Source organism: Pseudovirgaria hyperparasitica, assembly GCF_010093815.1.
Source record: "Pseudovirgaria hyperparasitica strain CBS 121739 unplaced genomic scaffold EJ05scaffold_2, whole genome shotgun sequence".
Lineage (NCBI taxonomy): Eukaryota > Fungi > Ascomycota > Dothideomycetes > Acrospermales > Acrospermaceae > Pseudovirgaria > Pseudovirgaria hyperparasitica.
The window spans coordinates 2,294,973-2,310,882 of NW_022985550.1; the positions used below are offsets into that span (position 1 = coordinate 2,294,973).

General features: G+C 54.1%; 5 protein-coding genes across 5 annotated transcripts; 3 read left to right on the forward strand and 2 right to left on the reverse strand.

The window, feature by feature from the left end:
* Positions 1-14: 14 nt before the first annotated feature.
* Positions 15-3,522, reverse strand: EJ05DRAFT_433955 (leucyl-tRNA synthetase; the record flags this gene model as incomplete). Its single annotated transcript, XM_033741626.1, has 4 exons — positions 15-810; positions 861-3,177; positions 3,225-3,402; positions 3,448-3,522. The coding sequence occupies 4 exons, from the start codon at positions 3,520-3,522 to the stop codon at positions 15-17; spliced, it is 3,366 nt and encodes a 1,121-aa protein (XP_033604796.1).
* Positions 3,523-3,902: 380 nt separating this feature from the next.
* On the forward strand, positions 3,903-4,712 carry EJ05DRAFT_206663 (uncharacterized protein). The gene is made up of 2 exons (XM_033739789.1): positions 3,903-4,223; positions 4,273-4,712. The coding sequence occupies exons 1-2, from the start codon at positions 4,004-4,006 to the stop codon at positions 4,482-4,484; spliced, it is 432 nt and encodes a 143-aa protein (XP_033604797.1). The 5' UTR covers positions 3,903-4,003; the 3' UTR covers positions 4,485-4,712.
* A 980-nt stretch (positions 4,713-5,692) lies between these two features.
* On the forward strand, positions 5,693-7,924 carry EJ05DRAFT_473255 (phosphatases II). The gene is made up of 3 exons (XM_033743359.1): positions 5,693-5,959; positions 6,018-6,102; positions 6,171-7,924. Exons 1-3 carry the CDS (start codon positions 5,957-5,959, stop codon positions 7,697-7,699), a joined length of 1,617 nt encoding a protein of 538 aa, XP_033604798.1. The 5' UTR covers positions 5,693-5,956; the 3' UTR covers positions 7,700-7,924.
* A 17-nt stretch (positions 7,925-7,941) lies between these two features.
* EJ05DRAFT_206456 (uncharacterized protein) lies at positions 7,942-9,649 on the reverse strand. Its single transcript, XM_033739787.1, has one exon. It carries the CDS (start codon positions 9,476-9,478, stop codon positions 8,042-8,044), a length of 1,437 nt encoding a protein of 478 aa, XP_033604799.1. The 5' UTR covers positions 9,479-9,649; the 3' UTR covers positions 7,942-8,041.
* Positions 9,650-11,727: 2,078 nt separating this feature from the next.
* Positions 11,728-14,901, forward strand: EJ05DRAFT_497202 (uncharacterized protein; the record flags this gene model as incomplete). Its single annotated transcript, XM_033746515.1, has 2 exons — positions 11,728-14,643; positions 14,743-14,901. 2 exons carry the CDS (start codon positions 11,728-11,730, stop codon positions 14,899-14,901), a joined length of 3,075 nt encoding a protein of 1,024 aa, XP_033604800.1.
* Positions 14,902-15,910: the final 1,009 nt, after the last annotated feature.

Below are 15,910 nucleotides of genomic sequence, written 5' to 3' on the forward strand. Positions count from 1 at the left end.
TATCAGTCTGCTTTTTAGACATTTTCAAAGACAAAGGTTGGGGTGCCGGGAATGCTGCCTTCGGCTTGCACCGGCAGGCTATCCCTCTTCTCGCCGTTCTTCGACTCCGGGAACACCACCGTTCCGCTCTTGCCTCCGTCGTCCACGCTGACAATCTCTACCTCCACTAGCTTGACGACGGGCAGCACAGGCACCATCTCCTTTAGCACAGCCAACTCGTCGAACGGCAACTTGCGGCCAAATACCGCCTCCGGCAGCTCGCCGCCCGTCAGACGCTTCGCCAAGCTCTGCACAAACGGCATCGCCTTCTTCATGTCTGGCTTGGGGATCTTGGCCGTCACGGCCTTCATGTTGATAGCCATGTCCTTGAACGCGTCCTGCACCATGGCGATGTACTGGTCCTGCCACGCGGGGAACTTCTGTGCCGCAAAGATGGTCAGCTTCTTGTCCTTCTTCGGGTCAAACACCATCTGCTTGCCCTTGGCGGCTTTCTTGACTTGCGCGCCCTCGGCTGATGTGATGTTGCCGCTGGTGGTGCGCACATAGGTGCGAGACGCGCTCAGTGTGGCGTCTGGAGCGGGCACCTCGGGGAAGGTGGCGCTTTGGATGGTGCTGGGCTTCTTGAGGACTTCCAGCCAGAGATATTCGGCAAAGTGGGGCGCGATAGGGGTGAGGAGGAGGGCTTGGAGCTCGATGTAGCGGAGGGTGAGGTCGCGGTGCATGCCTATGCTCTTGGTCGCCTCGCGGTACGAGTCGCGCGAGGATGTGAAGTCGTAGAAGCCGAACTTCAGGGCGAGCTTGTACATGGAGCTGATGATGTTAGTGAGAAGGGCTGGGCGGTGTTGATATTTGCCACTTACAGGTCGTATTGCTCGTAGGCGTCTTTCGCGATGACATTCATCTCATCTTCAAATAGATTGTCCCAGAAGTTGCGCTCGCCGGTGCGTTGCGCGTTGTCCTTGCCCGTTCCTGTGACGGCGCTCTCGCACCAGTTCTTCAGCTCATACAGCTTCAAGATGACGGCATTGGCTACGCTTTCCTCGAAGTTGGCATCTTCGAGCGCGTCGCCAGCATCAGCCAGGGCGATTCTCGTCGCATCCGAGCCAAACTTGGCTATCGCCGCGTTCAGGGTCAGGAAGTTACCTGTGCTCTTGCTCATCTTCTCGCCGTTCAACATTAAATGACCGTTGATGCGGATCGATTGTGGCCAGTTGTTCTTTGGAAAGAGAGCGGCGTGGATGTAAAGACAGAAACTCAAGTGGTTGTTCACCAGGTCCTTTCCGGAGATGCGGGAATCGAGAGGATACCAGTATTCGAAGCTGCGCTTCATGGTTTGCAAATGCTCATGGCTGATCTTCGTCTCGGGGAACGCAGCATCCTGCGGTGCGAACAGGTAGTCCCATACCTCATCGGTCATCTGGTCTGGAGTGATGGGGAATGCGCCAGGCTTGGTGCCATAAAGATCCGAGTGGAGGTAATGCGCGATCGTATAGTACGATTGGTAGATGGTCGAGTCAGAAAGAGACTCGACCATGACGGAAGGATCCCAAGGTAGTTTAGAGCCGAGACCATAGCTTCTTGCACAAGACCATTGGGCCAGCCAGTTTACAGTCCGGACGAAGGAATTCTTTGCTTCTGGGTAGTACGTGTTCAATCCGTCCTCAAGGTAGTCGAGGACTTGTTGACACCACTCTCCATCACCGCCATTCGCAGTAGTGCCGTAATTGAAGTACCATTGGTCGAGGAGGGCTGCTACGCATACGTCTGCTGATCTGGAAACGACCATACCATCTGGCTCGGCGTAATTGAATGCAAGTCCCGACTCAATGAGTTGTTTCTTCACCAAAGCCTTTGCTTCGGCGACAGGCTTGCCTTTGTGTTCACCTATAATCATCTTTCCTTGATAGAAGCCTTCCTTGTAGGCTAGATCCTTGGCTTCAGCCAATTTGGCGTCTTTGGAAGAGTTAATCTTCAGCTGCTCAACCAGGGTCTTCGCGGTCAAGTTGCCGTAAGTAGGGGTCTCGATGATTGGAATAATTTCAAGTTCGGCCCATTCCTTCTTTATGCCATAGAAATCAGCCTTCTTTTGTAGCTCGAGAGTGGTCGCGTAATCGTCGGGGCTGTCGCTAGGAACGCAAGTCACAACTGCCGTGCCTTTTGTATCCTTTACTGTATCCATGGGCAGAATTCTTACTCCTGACGTATGAACGGACATGGGTGCGTTGACCAAAGTGCCGACAACGTCTGAACCCCTAAATTCTGCAATCTTTGGGAAGTTGCCCCACGTCGGGAAGATCTCTTGGAATGCCATGTTCCGGGCAGCTCTCTCGCTGTTGAAAAAGTATTCATTGTCCTTCACATGGTAGATGCCATAGACTATATTAGGACCAACGAAGCAACACGTTTGACCGTACATAGTCTCTGGCCGGAGAGTTGCAGGGATGAAGTAGACTTTGGCGCCCTCTGGTAGTTTTCCTGCGAGAATCTCCTGGGCCTTCTCTGGCCATTCTTTGACCTCCAGCTTCAGCGCAGTATACTCCTGCACCGTCACACCTTCACCTGAGCTGCGATCATGATCCAAACAGGCTTGGCCATCCTTGGGACTGTATACAGTGTAACGTTTGCCGAACTTGATCTTGCCCATTTGCTTCAGGTGCACCATCTGCCACCTTATGAAAGTATCAAAGTAAGGGTTGGCGTCTGTGGTAACGAATTGCCTACGCCAGTCGATGCGGAAGCCGAAATCTGTCAGGTCCCTCTTTGCCAACGGCGGAAAGTACGTCAGCCACTTCTGTGGATCCGCAAAGGTGTGAATCTCCTCGAGTGGGATGCCTAGAGAAAGCATTATCTGGAATTGATAATTCGTCTTGACCGTTTTCGCAGCTGCTTTGCCCTTGCTTGCTTGAAATTTGGTTACATCTGCCCTGGTTTCTTGTGTCGGCGGAGGAGCAGCATCTTTGTCGTCCTTTTGTACATCTTCTAGGTTACACCTTTCGAAGTTCTTACCGAACAGCTCGACCTCACGTTCGAGCTTATCTGCACAGGCCTTTATGGGCATACCAGTACAGTGAAAGCCCAACGGGAAAAGAGTCCGCTTGCCTTGGAGACGGTTGAAGCCTGCTTGGAATTCTGCTTTACTAAAGGTGAAGGCGTGGCCCATGTGTAGAGTACCGTTCACTGCATATGTCAATACTGGTGATTGCAATAACCATGATGGTCCTTACTGTAGGGGAAGGCGACGGTGACCATGAACTTGGGATATTTCTCGTGCAGCTGCTTCTGTGTCATGGAGCCAAATGGTATCTCCTCCAGACTTGGGGCCTCGGGCTCGAAGACTTTGTCAGACTGCCACTTCTTCTGGTAACCTTGCTCAATGGAAATGAGAGCATCACGTTTTTCCGTCTAGAGCTGTCAGCTAGGAGAAATCCTTGGTGGGCGCAAACATACGTTTTCGATTTTCATGGTTTTGGTTGACGCATGGTCAGGATGCATTGCATCTAGGGTTGCCTTTGCGGCCGCCATGTCCGAAATACAGAGTCTCCTTTAATTCTTGCAGCTGCACAGTTGTTTGTTCTCGCGGTGGAGTCCGAATATCAACGAGGTCTTGGCGCGCGGGACATGCACTTTTTGCGTTGGCAGTTGACCGGTCGCGCGAGCTCTGACCAAGAATCGAAACAGAACGCAGTCTAGCAATTCTACTGGGGATATCACAAAGTTGAAGGAGTGGAAAGTTTTCAGACACAGTCAGTGTTTTGTTTGACCTGCGATACAAGTGACTCAACTCTGATACACCCTTGCTTTTCTTGTCCGCACGACCAAGCTAGGGCTAGCGAGATCACGTGCGACGTCATACCTGGCCATCATCTTTGCTTACCTAAGATATGCTTCAGTCTCAGTCTGAGGATTACTACAGGTCGACAGGCTTCTTTCCACGGCTTCTGTCAATTACAAGACACATTTGTGCAGCCCAATTCCGAACCGCGGGCGCAGTCTTTGCTCAAACATGTTATCTTTCCTGTTCCGAAAACCCTCTGCTGGACCTCCGTACGACATTACGAAAAATCCATGGCGCGCGAAACGGAAGTGGCCTCCTGATTTCGAACAGCTATCACAGAAAGAGCAATTCAAGTTCGAAAGGCGGTTCAGACGCAGACATAAGCTGAAATGGATGCGACCTGCATGGACGAAGGGTGTGAAGATCACGCAGTGGGGATCAATCACAGGTAGGGCTCATGATTTGTCGCTTGAGTAAAACTAGCTGATATGGCGCAGCGATACTGTTATATGCAGTCTTCGTCTACGAAGATCCGAAAGCGGGCTCCAGAGACCAACCATTTGCATTTGTGAGTGAACCATCGACGTCTGGCATAGGCAATTGCTTACGAACAGGCTCGTCAATGGTACAAGGAAAGCATACGACCGTTACTGCCCTTTGCGAAGAGCCACACCTCTTCGCCGCCACACCGAGGCGACCAAGTCAATAGCCAAACTTCATGATCAGCTTGGCAACGGATGGCTCATTGAGGGCCTTATATTCGGAGCAGACGGCCAGGCATGTGGAATAGCAGACAACAGGCTTGCGGACAAAGCCGAATGGACATGCTTCTGACTGCCAGTGCAGACGGACACATTACGTTCAGGCCACAATACCTCTGCTTAGCAGACTTGAAGCACTCGATCATATGATCAAATCAACGAGAAGCCTCGTTTCCTGCAAAGAACGGCACCAAGATGGACATCTGGCCTAGCCGACTCTACGACGTGTTTGACACACTGCTCCCGGATGAGTATATGTGTCGAATATTACACTCAAACCAGGCAAAGAGGGCGTCTGGACACCCGAAATGAATGGGCTTGCTTGATTCGACTCGTGCTTGGAGCCGGGCTCGCGTGATCTGTTTGGGTTTATTTACGTGGCTGCTCTGGGTATGGCCGGCAGATGGCAAGCTCAACGCATGAATCTCTGCGTACTGGGCCTGACACCATTTCTTGTGGCAGAGGACCTCGGGCTGCGTGCACTCACTCCAATACGCCAGCTAACATGGTTACCAAAGCCTTTATGACATTGATCGAAAGCTTTGAAATAATGTCTGTAGACTTCCTAAATAGTGGTATCGATGGCAAGAAACCAGATCAAGTGCAGTCTTCAAAGTCTGATGTGCAGCCAGCCACAAGCCTGATGGTATACAGGCTGAGGCTATTACCACCTGACTAGGCATGAAGTTACGTCGATAGGCTGACTCCGCTAATGTTTCGAATAGGAGGCATATCAAGGGTGTCAGGGGCGTGGATCTATGCAGACTGGACTTCCAACCAGGTGATATCACACTCCATGCTGCTATGCAGCATATGTGATATGAATAAATGATCCGCTATGGCGTACGGAAGCTCGTCTCTTCGTCCACGATGAAGCTAAACGCGTGTTTATCGCACACGTTGGAGTTGAAATGGACTTCATAGCCTCGTCAGGACGTGTAATGGAACATCCATATGCCTGCCTGTGCCCCTGTCAGCGTTCTTGGTCGTCGCCGGGCGGACGGACCGCGGTGCGGCCCCAGCTGAGGCACCCGCTACATACAGTAGCGAGGCAGCTTAGTAGCTAGCCTTACGCTCCTAACCTCGATCGGAATGTGACGTAACGATCCCTTGCAGCACTCAGCTGCCAAATGTATAGCCCACTGTAGCCAGGTCCCGTAGCCTCGTCTGTCTAACTGACTGCCTTTTCGCCTTTCGTCTGAGCCACACACTCTCTCTCACACTCTCTCGCTTCCCTCGATCGTTTATGCGCTGCTCAGCTAGATAAATGCCGAGACCTGTCGCTCGTTGATCTGCTTGATCTCTCGTTGTGAATAGTTACGCGAAGTAAGCTGCTCGATACGCGCGAGCGAGGGCTTGGGCGCAGAAGGCTCGTACGGCGAACAGACTCTACCGATCGCTTCCACGTATCCATACAGACATGGTAACAGCGTCTCAAAAGCCGATCATAGGGACAGGACATCACTAACAAAAACCACAAGGCCTCGATCCTCCGACAAATCGTCGCCGGGCCACGCGCACCCCACCCAGAAGCCGGCCTCGATCTCTGCTACGTGACAGACCGAAGCAAGTCTTCCCCTCCCACCAAACCCCTGAAAACAGCCAATCTAACCAGACCCTTTTCCCCCCTCCAGTCATCGCAACCTCCGGGCCCAGCGGCACCTACCCGCAGCGCGCATACCGCAACCCGCTCTCCTCGCTCGTCAAATTCCTCGACTACAAGCACACGACAAACTGGGCGATCTGGGAGTTCCGCGCCGAGGGCACCGGGTATCCGGATGAGGACGTGTACGGGCGGGTCTGGCACTACCCCTGGCCGGACCACCACCCGCCGCCGTTTGCGCTGATTCCGAACATCATGGCGAGCATGCGGAATTGGCTGCACGAGAGCGCAGACCGGGTAGTGGTGGTGCATTGCAAGGCTGGCAAGGGGCGCAGCGGGACGGTGAGCTGCGCGTATCTTGTGAGTGAGGAAGGGTGGGCGGTGGAGGATGCGATTGCGCGGTTTACGGAGCGGCGGATGAGGCCTGGGTTTGGGGCGGGCGTGTCGATTCCGAGCCAGTTGCGCTGGCTGTCGTATGTGGACAGGTGGACGAAGGGCGGGAAGAGGTATGTGGAGCGGCAGGTGGAGATTGTGGAGGTGAAGGTGTGGGGCCTGCGTGACGGGGTCAAGATTACGGTGGAGGGGTTCGTCGACGACGGCAAGCTGATTAAGAACTTCCATGTCTTTGGGCTGGAGGAGCGCGAGGTGACGCGCGGGAAGCTGAAGGACGGCACGGGGTTCGCGGGCGTGGTGGCAGACGTCATGGGCCGCAGCAACAGCGTCAAGAAGAAGGCATCACCATCAAACCCAGCCGCCGAGCTACAGAAAAGCACAAGCGCCACTGCATCCCTCAGTAACACCACCACTACTACAACCCCAGACCCATCAGCCACCGCAGAATACATCGGCGCAGACGCAACCTTCACGCCCACCACCCCCGTCGTCCTCCCGACAAACGACATCAACATCGACTTTGAGCGCCGCAGCACGGCCGCCTACGGCCTCACAATGGTCACGGCCGTGGCGCACGTCTGGCTCAACGCCTTCTTCGAAGGCCACGGCAGCGAACAAGCCGGCCGCGCCGACCCCGAGGGCGTCTTCGCGCTCGACTGGGACAAGATGGACGGCATCAAGGGCAGCAGTCGCAAGGGCGCGCAGGCATTCGACCGCTTCGAGGTGCGGTGGAAGGTGCACGATTTGGGTGGCGAGGTGGTGATTGATGAGCCTGCGGTGGGCGAGGAGGTCGGGCAGGCGGCGCCTGCGGACTGGCATGGGAATGCCCAGGCGGGCGAGGAGAATGAGAAGGATCTGGGGATTCGCACCACGTCGCCGACGGGGCGGGAGGGGACGGGCAGCACGACGACGATGAAGAAGGAGAATAACATGATAGTGAGTGTTCCGCAGACGGGGAGCACGGGCAGTGACGGCACCAAGGCGCATGGGGTGGTGGCAGATGTTGCGGGTGAGAGCACGCATGGAGATGGGGATGGAGACGGACATGGACATGGACATGGACATGATCATGTATCGACAACGGACTTGCCGGGCGGGAGGCCGGAGGCGGAGATGAAGACGGCCAAGGAGCATTCGCTGGGGCATCTCGGACGGGAGAAGAAGTGACATGGATGGACGGGGGATAGGATAGAACTGTGGCTGGAGCTGGGGCGTTGGATGTGGCTGTGGCTATGGCTGTGGCTGTGGCGGGTGGCGGTGCACCTGTTCGTCCAATTACCTAAGGCACAGAACAAAGCAGTCTGATAAGACAACATGATGCAAAATTCCAAGAATCCAAGAATCCGAGAATCCAAAAAATAAAATAAAAATAAAAATAAGAATAAAAATCCGAGAATCCAAAAATCCAAGAATTCCCCCCCCCCCCAAAAAAAAAAGAAAATCCGAAAAAAAGAAATATTGAAAAACAAAAAAAAATAACAAGAATTCCATGGATATATTCAGTTATAGTTATGCAAGAGTCTTCGTCACCGAGTAGTCGACCGGCGGCGCTGGTCGTCGCTCCATAAACTGCGACATGACTCGCGCCAGCTTTTTCTTAATGTCGTCCATGAAACGGCCTCCGCCCCATTGAAGAACGTTGTGCAGCAGAGACAGGAAATGCTCTGTCCGCTCGGGCTGTGTCGCGCTAACGACATCAAGCAGCCACATGTTGTATGTTCTGCACTCGTCTTCGACCAGTGACCAGTGTGCCCAGAGCTCGTGTAGTGGGCCCTCGGTACAGATGGAGAAGAATAAGGGGGTTGGAGGGGGTTGAGGAGCAGCGAGAGAGGCGGAAGGGGATGTGGTGGTGGTGGTGGTGGTGGTGGTGGTGGTGGTGGTGGTGGTGGTAGCTTCACCACTTTGCCCCGAAGAGGAAGAGGACGCTGTACTCGTACGTCGCGCAGCCAGTTCCTCCAGCCGGACTTGAAGATTCAGCGCACAGGCACCAGCAACGGCAGCCTGGTTCTCGGCGTCGGCGATGTGGGACCCTGTGGTGTAGGCCTTGCCCTCGACGACGGCAAAGGGGAAGACGAGATCGGAGGTGTCTGTGAGTGCACAGGCTAGAATGGGCTTGCCTTTGCAGGTGTCGGGTCTCTTTGGGATCTTTGGCTTCATTTGCAGCACGGTGAGAAAGCTCTCGGCCTTGAGCGTGCTCACGCCTTGACCGACGAGGGAGTGTTGCACGGCCTCTCTTTGCAGGCCTATGGATATGTCTGGTCGTGGGGTTTTGAGAGGAGAGTCTGTGGGCGTTGCGTATTGTCCTTCTGCAGAAGAATCGATGCGTTGTCGTTTCGAGAGCGAGTCTACAATATCCTCCGTCGTGATAGCATCGAGTGGAAAGAAGTCAAAGGTTGACGATGTAGGCTTCAGGTCTTCCGGCCAGTCTGCATTCTGACGCGTACAGATGGAGTCGGGTTTCAGGTCCTCGATAGCAATCGCCAAAGGACTCACGAAGTCAGCCTCTCGTACCGACGAACGCGATAGAGTGGTGCACTTGGCCGTGAATGCGCCGGCGACTCGCGACACGATATGTTTCCGATGCTCTGGTAGTGCTTGGTGTATGATTGCATTGACGGCCTCTCTCACACGATCAGGAGGAGATTGGTGAAGTCGAATTTGACAGTCCCTAAGAGATAGGTAGCGGTATGTGGAGGTGGAGGTGGATGTCGATATGGATGTGGAGTCGATAGTAGCAGACTCGGTCTCTCTACGACTACTACTACTACTACTACTACCACTGCCCTCAGAACGCGCCGACATGCGATCCAGCAGCCGTTTATTCTGCTCGGTGAGTTGGCCGCAGATGGGAGTGGGCGAGAGACAAGGTCGCTTTGCAGATTCGGGGGGACTGTCCTCTTTCTCTACCGACAGTGCTGGGCGCTTCCGCTTTGTGCTTGTGGTCATGATGCTTGAGAGGGTAGGAGTGAGGTCAAGAGTTGGTATAGAATGAATGGGTGGAAGTGGTAGCTTAGGTGTATACTAACAACTATTAATTAAGGTGGAGCCTGGAGTGGTGCGGGGGCCCGGGGGGCGTTGGGTGCCTCAGGCTGAGATGGAGCAGAGGGAACGAAAGGACTACTACTGTATTGCTGGTAATTACAGTACCTAGTCTAGTAGTAGCCAGGACACACACTACTGTAGCTGCTCTCATCGTCTCGTCTGTAACCCTACTCACCGCCCAGAGCCATCAACAGTTCATTAATCGTCCATTTCACAATTATTTTATTTTATTTTGACCATCCTCTTTCAATTTAATCCCTTAGTGACTGAGTGTGTAGTGTATAAAGTAATTATACGAAACCAACAAACGGTGTGCTGGTGCGGTTGGAGGGTGCATGAGCGTGTGTGCATATGTATGTGCAGATGGGATGGGGATGCATAATTATATAGACATGTCAAGTGCCGAACAGGGCAGGCATACGCACACAAGGCACCAGGCATAAGGCGTAGGGATGGAGGTATATTAGTGGAGTGGAGTGTACAGTAGTGGAGTGGAAGGGATCAAGGATTGTGTGGGTCGTCGTGTGGATGGATGGATCGGTGGATGATTATGCATTGGTGGGATCGCGGATCGTGCATTAATGGAGATGTACAGGATCGCGGATTGTGGGCTTGTGGGCTTTGGGGCATCGTGGGCATTGTTGGACTGGACTGGCCGAGTTTGGGTGGGTTGGCGGCCGCTTTTTGCTGACTTGCGGGCGGGCGGACGGGCTGACTGGCTGGCTGTTGGCTGACTGACTGAACGTTTTTGGGGGGCTTGACCGGGCTTGGGGCAGCTGTTTTGCAGTGTTTTGGCGGTGCTGGCGGTGCTGGCAGGGGGCAGTTTTGGGGGAGTTTGGGGAGTTTGGGGGGGTTTGGGGCAAACTGTGGGGGCGGAGAGTGGCTGCTGGGAGTCTGGGACTGACTGGCGGTGGTCAACTACTACTGCTGCTACTACTACTACTCCTACTCCTACTAATTACTGTAGGTAAAGTGTAGCGCCCACACAGTCGGGTTGGCAGTAAGTATAGTAATATATTGGATGACTTGTAATAATAGCACGAGAATACCCTTGAATTCACTACATTCTACTCAGTCGTCAGTAGTGCTTCGCCTCACTTCCTCTCTACATTCCTCCTTCATCCATTCATCCTCCATCATCACCACCTTTGCATCACTCTTCTTCTTCTTCACTCTACCTACCATCCATCCATCCACCATTCAACGCGCTGCTCCTGTACACAACTGTCAATCCCCAACCTCAACCTCAACCTCAGCCGCTAATTGTCCCTTCCACCATCGCCATCTTCTCTTGCACATCTTGCATCGTGCATAATCCCTCGTGCATCGTGCATCTTGCTTCTCGCTTCTCGCTTCTTGCATTCTTCATCCTTCCTTGCTTAATCCTTCTTACTTCTTCTGAATCTTCTTCTTCTTCTTCTTCTTCCTCTTCCTCCTCCTCCTCCTCCTCCTCCTTCTCCTCCTTCTCCTCCTTCTCTGCAACACTCTCACACACACCACCACCACCACTACTAATCATCATCGTCATCACCGTCATCACCGTCATCACCGTCATCCCCAGCATCACATACCACCACCAATCCCGCCGATCCTGCTGCCTTCCACGCCAACTACCACACCACCGATACCCCGTCCGCCATCCGCCAGACGCCAGACGCCAGAGAACCCGCTCTCAACGTGTCACTCTCCCACTCCAGCCACGCATCTACTCTCCCCCCTGCCTTGCATATTCGCAAGCCTCGTCCGCCGCGCGCTTGTCACTTTACTCCCGACACTCCTCTCCCTCTAATTACTCCACTGTTCATTCATCCCCCTTCACTATTCTTCATTATCGCAATTGTCTGGCTGGCTGTCTGTCTGTCTGTCCGTCTGTCTTGTCTCTCTGACTGTTCGACTGCCTGACTGTCTGCCTGATTTGACTACCGGTCTGCTGCCTGCTGTCTGCCTACTGCCTGCCTACAAATACTACTTCTGCTCCCCCGCCACACACCTAATTACCTTGCCTGTCTCACTCTCTCTCTCTCTCGTCTCAATCTTCGGCACCCTTTCCTGCCTACCTGCTCTTACTTTCTCCGCTCCATGCTCCCGCCTCTATCCCACCCTCCAGTCCACCGTCTTGATTTGTCTGCCCTCCCCTGCCTGCTATCGTCAACATGGATACCGCAAGGACCGATCAGCCGGCCAAGGATGAAGTCCTGCTGAAGCCCGAAGACGATCAGAGTAGTGCCGCCACCGCTCAAAATACCACTGCCGACCCCAACAACCCTTCGCCAAACGCCGACGACCACAAGCCCGCCAAGAAGTCGCCCTCTCAAAAAAAGAAAAAGACCTCCAAGTGCAAAAAGTACGTCTCCGTCAAGTCAAAGAAGGCTGCTCGCCGGAAGGCAAAGGCCAAGCGCGATTCTTCAGACAGCAGCGACTCTTCCAGCGATTCTTCAGACGACTCGGATTCCGACGACGACGACGACGACGATGATGACGACAAGGATGCTGCTGGGACGTCCAGCTCCGAGGAGGAGGATCGGAAGAAACGCAAAGAGCGCAAGAAGAAGAAGGCTGCAAAGCGTGCCTTGAAGGCAAAGAAGCAGAAACGCCCCTCGAAGCGTCGTAATTCCTCCGACGACTCCTCCGACGACTCCTCAGACTCCTCCAGCTCAGACTCTGACAGTGATTCCTCCGACTCGGACTCGGACCTGGACGACAAGCGCTCGCGCAGGCGCAAGAAGAACAAGAAGAACAACAAGCGCCGCCGCGCCTCTGAAACTGACGGCACCGCCACCGACGCCTCGCTTGACAGCCCCGACCCCGAAGAGCCAAATCCCTTTGCCGCCAGCATGGCTGCTCTCGAGGCGCAGTTCGCTGCCCAGATAAACGCTCTCAAGATCTCCATGCTGTCGCAGCAGGCTGCCAGCGGTACCGCCAAGAAATCGCGAGATGCGCCTGCCGATTCGGGAAAGAGCAAGAAGCGGTCAAAGAAGCAGCACAAGAGTAGTAGTAGTAGTAGTGGTGGTAGTAGTGGCAAGAAAAAGGGCAAAAAGGGCAGCACGCTCGAGTTCAAGCGCGTCGACCAGCTCTGGGACACCACCATCCACAACTACAAGCTGACCGAGAGCGCCGAGGACCAGGTCGACGAGTTTGACGAGTACGTCTTCACGGTCCGGAGAAAGTTTGACTGGGAGAACAAGTACCGCAACACCGTCGTCGACATCAAGTCAAAGGTCCTGCGCGACGCCCTCAAGGAGATTATGAAGGAGGTCAAGAGCGTCTCCCTGGTCGAGGACGAGCCCTGCATCGACCCCAACATGCTCTTCCTCTACCTCGAAGAGATGCGCGTCCATCGCAAGAAGACGCTCAAGCCGCGCCTCAAGAAGGAGAAGAAGAAGAAGCTCAAGCGCCGTCTCAAGATGCAGATTTCCCACCTCAAAGTCCTCGAGTCCTACCTCGACGAGGACTACGCCGACACCAAGAAGACGCTCTATCCCATGCTCGAGGCCGGCAACATCACCTTTGACCTGCTCTGGGCCCTCTTCAAGCCAAACACCATTGCCTTCTGCGCCACCTACGGCTCCAAGGACGATCCGCGATGCTTCAAGGTCGACTACGCCAACAAGGAGTCCTCCTTTCTCAAGGGCGAGTGGTACAGCATCGAGGGCCGCTATCTCGAGTATGACGGCAAGAATTTCGGGCACGGCGAGTTTGAGCAAACCGTCGAGTCGTTCAAGGGCCCGCGCAAAATCACCTCGCTGGCCGTCTATCCGCTCAGCTACCACAAAGACCCCGATGGGATGAAGAAGACGCTGGTCGAGCGCGGCCAGAAGTTTGTCACCCTCCAGGGCATGAACTACAAATTCCTCAACGGCCTCGGCTTCCAGAAGAAGAAGAAGACCGTTGCCAAGGTCAACATCAAGGGCCGCGTCATGATTGACCCGGCCATCTTCCGCCGCATCAACCCCAACTACCACATCTCCGTCGTGCGGAACCGTGCGGGTGATGATTTTTTGTCGGATGACGAGGATAATAGTGACTGCTCCGACTGCTGCTGTTCCGACTCGGACGACAACAACTCTGCCTCTGCCCCGGTCGCCCCTGAAGACGGCGGCGAGGGCCCGAGTCTGCCCACCGACGCCGACGAGGAGGTCGAGCGGTTCAAGTACACGGTCGTCAAGGACCGCGACCAGACCTATCGCGTCGTCCGCGTGCCCGTCGATGCAAACGGCCGCGCCCTGCAGGTCGAGCGTCTCGAGACGCTCGCCACGCCCTCGTCCTCGGACGGCACATCCCCCTCCGACCCCGTGCCCGACGAGACGCCCCCCTACACCCCGACCTCTTTCAGCCCCGAGGACCTCTTGATCGCATCGCCTGTCGTGCTCGGCTTCGCCTTTAGCGAGAAGCTCTGGCTCGAGCTCAGCCTCAACGGCATCAGCGAGATCTCCTGGAATACCGAGGCCTTTTCCTCCCTCGTCCTGCCGCCCGCCCAGAAGTCGATTGTCAAGGGCATGGTCAGCTCCCACAAGTTCCACGCCGCCCAACGCATCGACGATGTCGTGCAGGGCAAGGGTCGTGGCCTCGTCTTTGTGCTGCACGGCCCGCCCGGTGTCGGCAAGACGCTGACGGCAGAGGGCATTGCCGAGTACCTGCACGTGCCGCTCTACTCGGTCAGCGCCGGCGAGCTGGGCACGCAGAGCAGTCAGCTGGAGCACGAGCTGCAGAAGATTATGGACATTGCCCACTCCTGGGGCGCCGTGCTGCTGCTCGACGAGGCCGACGTCTTTTTGGAGAAGCGCGAGGTGCACGACATTCACCGCAACGCCCTCGTCTCCATCTTTTTGCGCCTGCTCGAGTACTTTCAGGGCATCCTCTTCTTGACCACGAACCGCGTCGAGACGTTTGACGACGCCTTCCAGAGCCGCATCCACATGCCGCTGCGCTACGGCGAGCTGAGCGTCAAGGCCCGCAAGGAGATTTGGCGCGGCTTCGTCGAGCGCGTGCGCGAGGGCGGCATGCGCGTCGCCGAGTTTGGCGACAAGGAGCTGTCCGAGCTGGCCAGGGGCGGCTTGAACGGGCGCCAGGTAGGCCGCTTCCCCTCTCTTTTCCCACGTGATGATGCGTCGTCATGGACTTGTGGGTATTTGTGTATATATATGCTAACGTGTGTGTGTGCTCAACAGATCAAGAACGCCGTCCGCACCGCACAGTCGCTCGCGCTGTCGGAGAATGAGGAGTTTACAATCGACCATATCAAGAAGGTGCTAGCCGTGACCGAGGACTTTGACCACGACATGAAGGGCGGCACCGGCTATCTGGACGCGATGCGCAGCTACACCTGACCTGGCTCGTCGGTCGTCGTCGGTCGTGCGGCTGTGTGGGTTGTCTTGTGTCTATATACATCTCTCTCTTTGTGTGTATACGTGTGTGTTTGTCACAAGCCGGGTTGTATGTATGTATTTCATGTATGCATCAGCAGAAGAAGGCGTTTTTGGTGTGTGTGTGTGTGTGTGTGTCTTATGGTTTTCTTGGAGGTTATCTATGTAGGTATATATGTTTTTAACATGCATTTTGAATCGGGATTGGGGGGAGGGGGGCGTTGATGAATGAAAGGCGTCTCCTCTCTCAGCTCTCAGCTCTCAGCTCTCAGCTCTTATTCTTGTCTCTTGTGTTACTTGCTCGTACTATTGTTTCTTTTCTGCGAGTAGTTTATATTCTACATCTTATATATATATATATATATATATATTTCGGATTAGAGAATCGAGTTGATTGGCTTGGCTTGGTTTGACTGGACTTATGATTGAGTTTGTTTGATTGACTTGGACTGTTTGAATCTGAGACTTGACTATGCCAGAGACTCAGCTATGAGACTTTGGACCGATCGACTTGGATTTTGGATTGGACTACTAATAACTTGTGGTGAGTCAGACTGACTTGCGTTAAAACTGACTTGGACTTGACTTGACCCGGACGCCAAATGACTTTCAATTTGATTTCTTCGAATTGACTTGGGACTGACTAACTTTTACCGCGATGACAACCATACAATCAAACACCCAAACACCCAAACATCCACATAAACAAACCACAAACAACAAACACTTAAGGCAAGTAACATGACAAAACAAACACGTAAACAAAAGAACAACACACACACACAACAAAACGAAGGAACGACTATAATGGAACATACAAACCGGGGGGGGTTTTTTTTTTCGGGTACTTTGGACGGTTTTAAAGATCCTCTTTTTTTTAAATATAAAAAGTACGTTCTAAAGAGAGAGAGAGAGAGAGAGAGAGAGAGAGAGAGAGAGAGAGAAGTTATATTATACTCACTACATGACGAGG

Coding starts and splice junctions, on each gene's coding strand:
- EJ05DRAFT_206663 (XM_033739789.1), top strand. CDS start 4,004: ATGTTATCTTTCCTGTTCCGAAAACCCTCTGCTGGACCTCCGTACGAC. Junction 4,224..4,272: donor GCAGTGGGGATCAATCACAG/GTAGGGCTCATG, acceptor GATATGGCGCAG/CGATACTGTTATATGCAGTC.
- EJ05DRAFT_206456 (XM_033739787.1), bottom strand. CDS start 9,478: ATGACCACAAGCACAAAGCGGAAGCGCCCAGCACTGTCGGTAGAGAAA.
- EJ05DRAFT_473255 (XM_033743359.1), top strand. Junction 6,103..6,170: donor CTGCTACGTGACAGACCGAA/GCAAGTCTTCCC, acceptor TCCCCCCTCCAG/TCATCGCAACCTCCGGGCCC.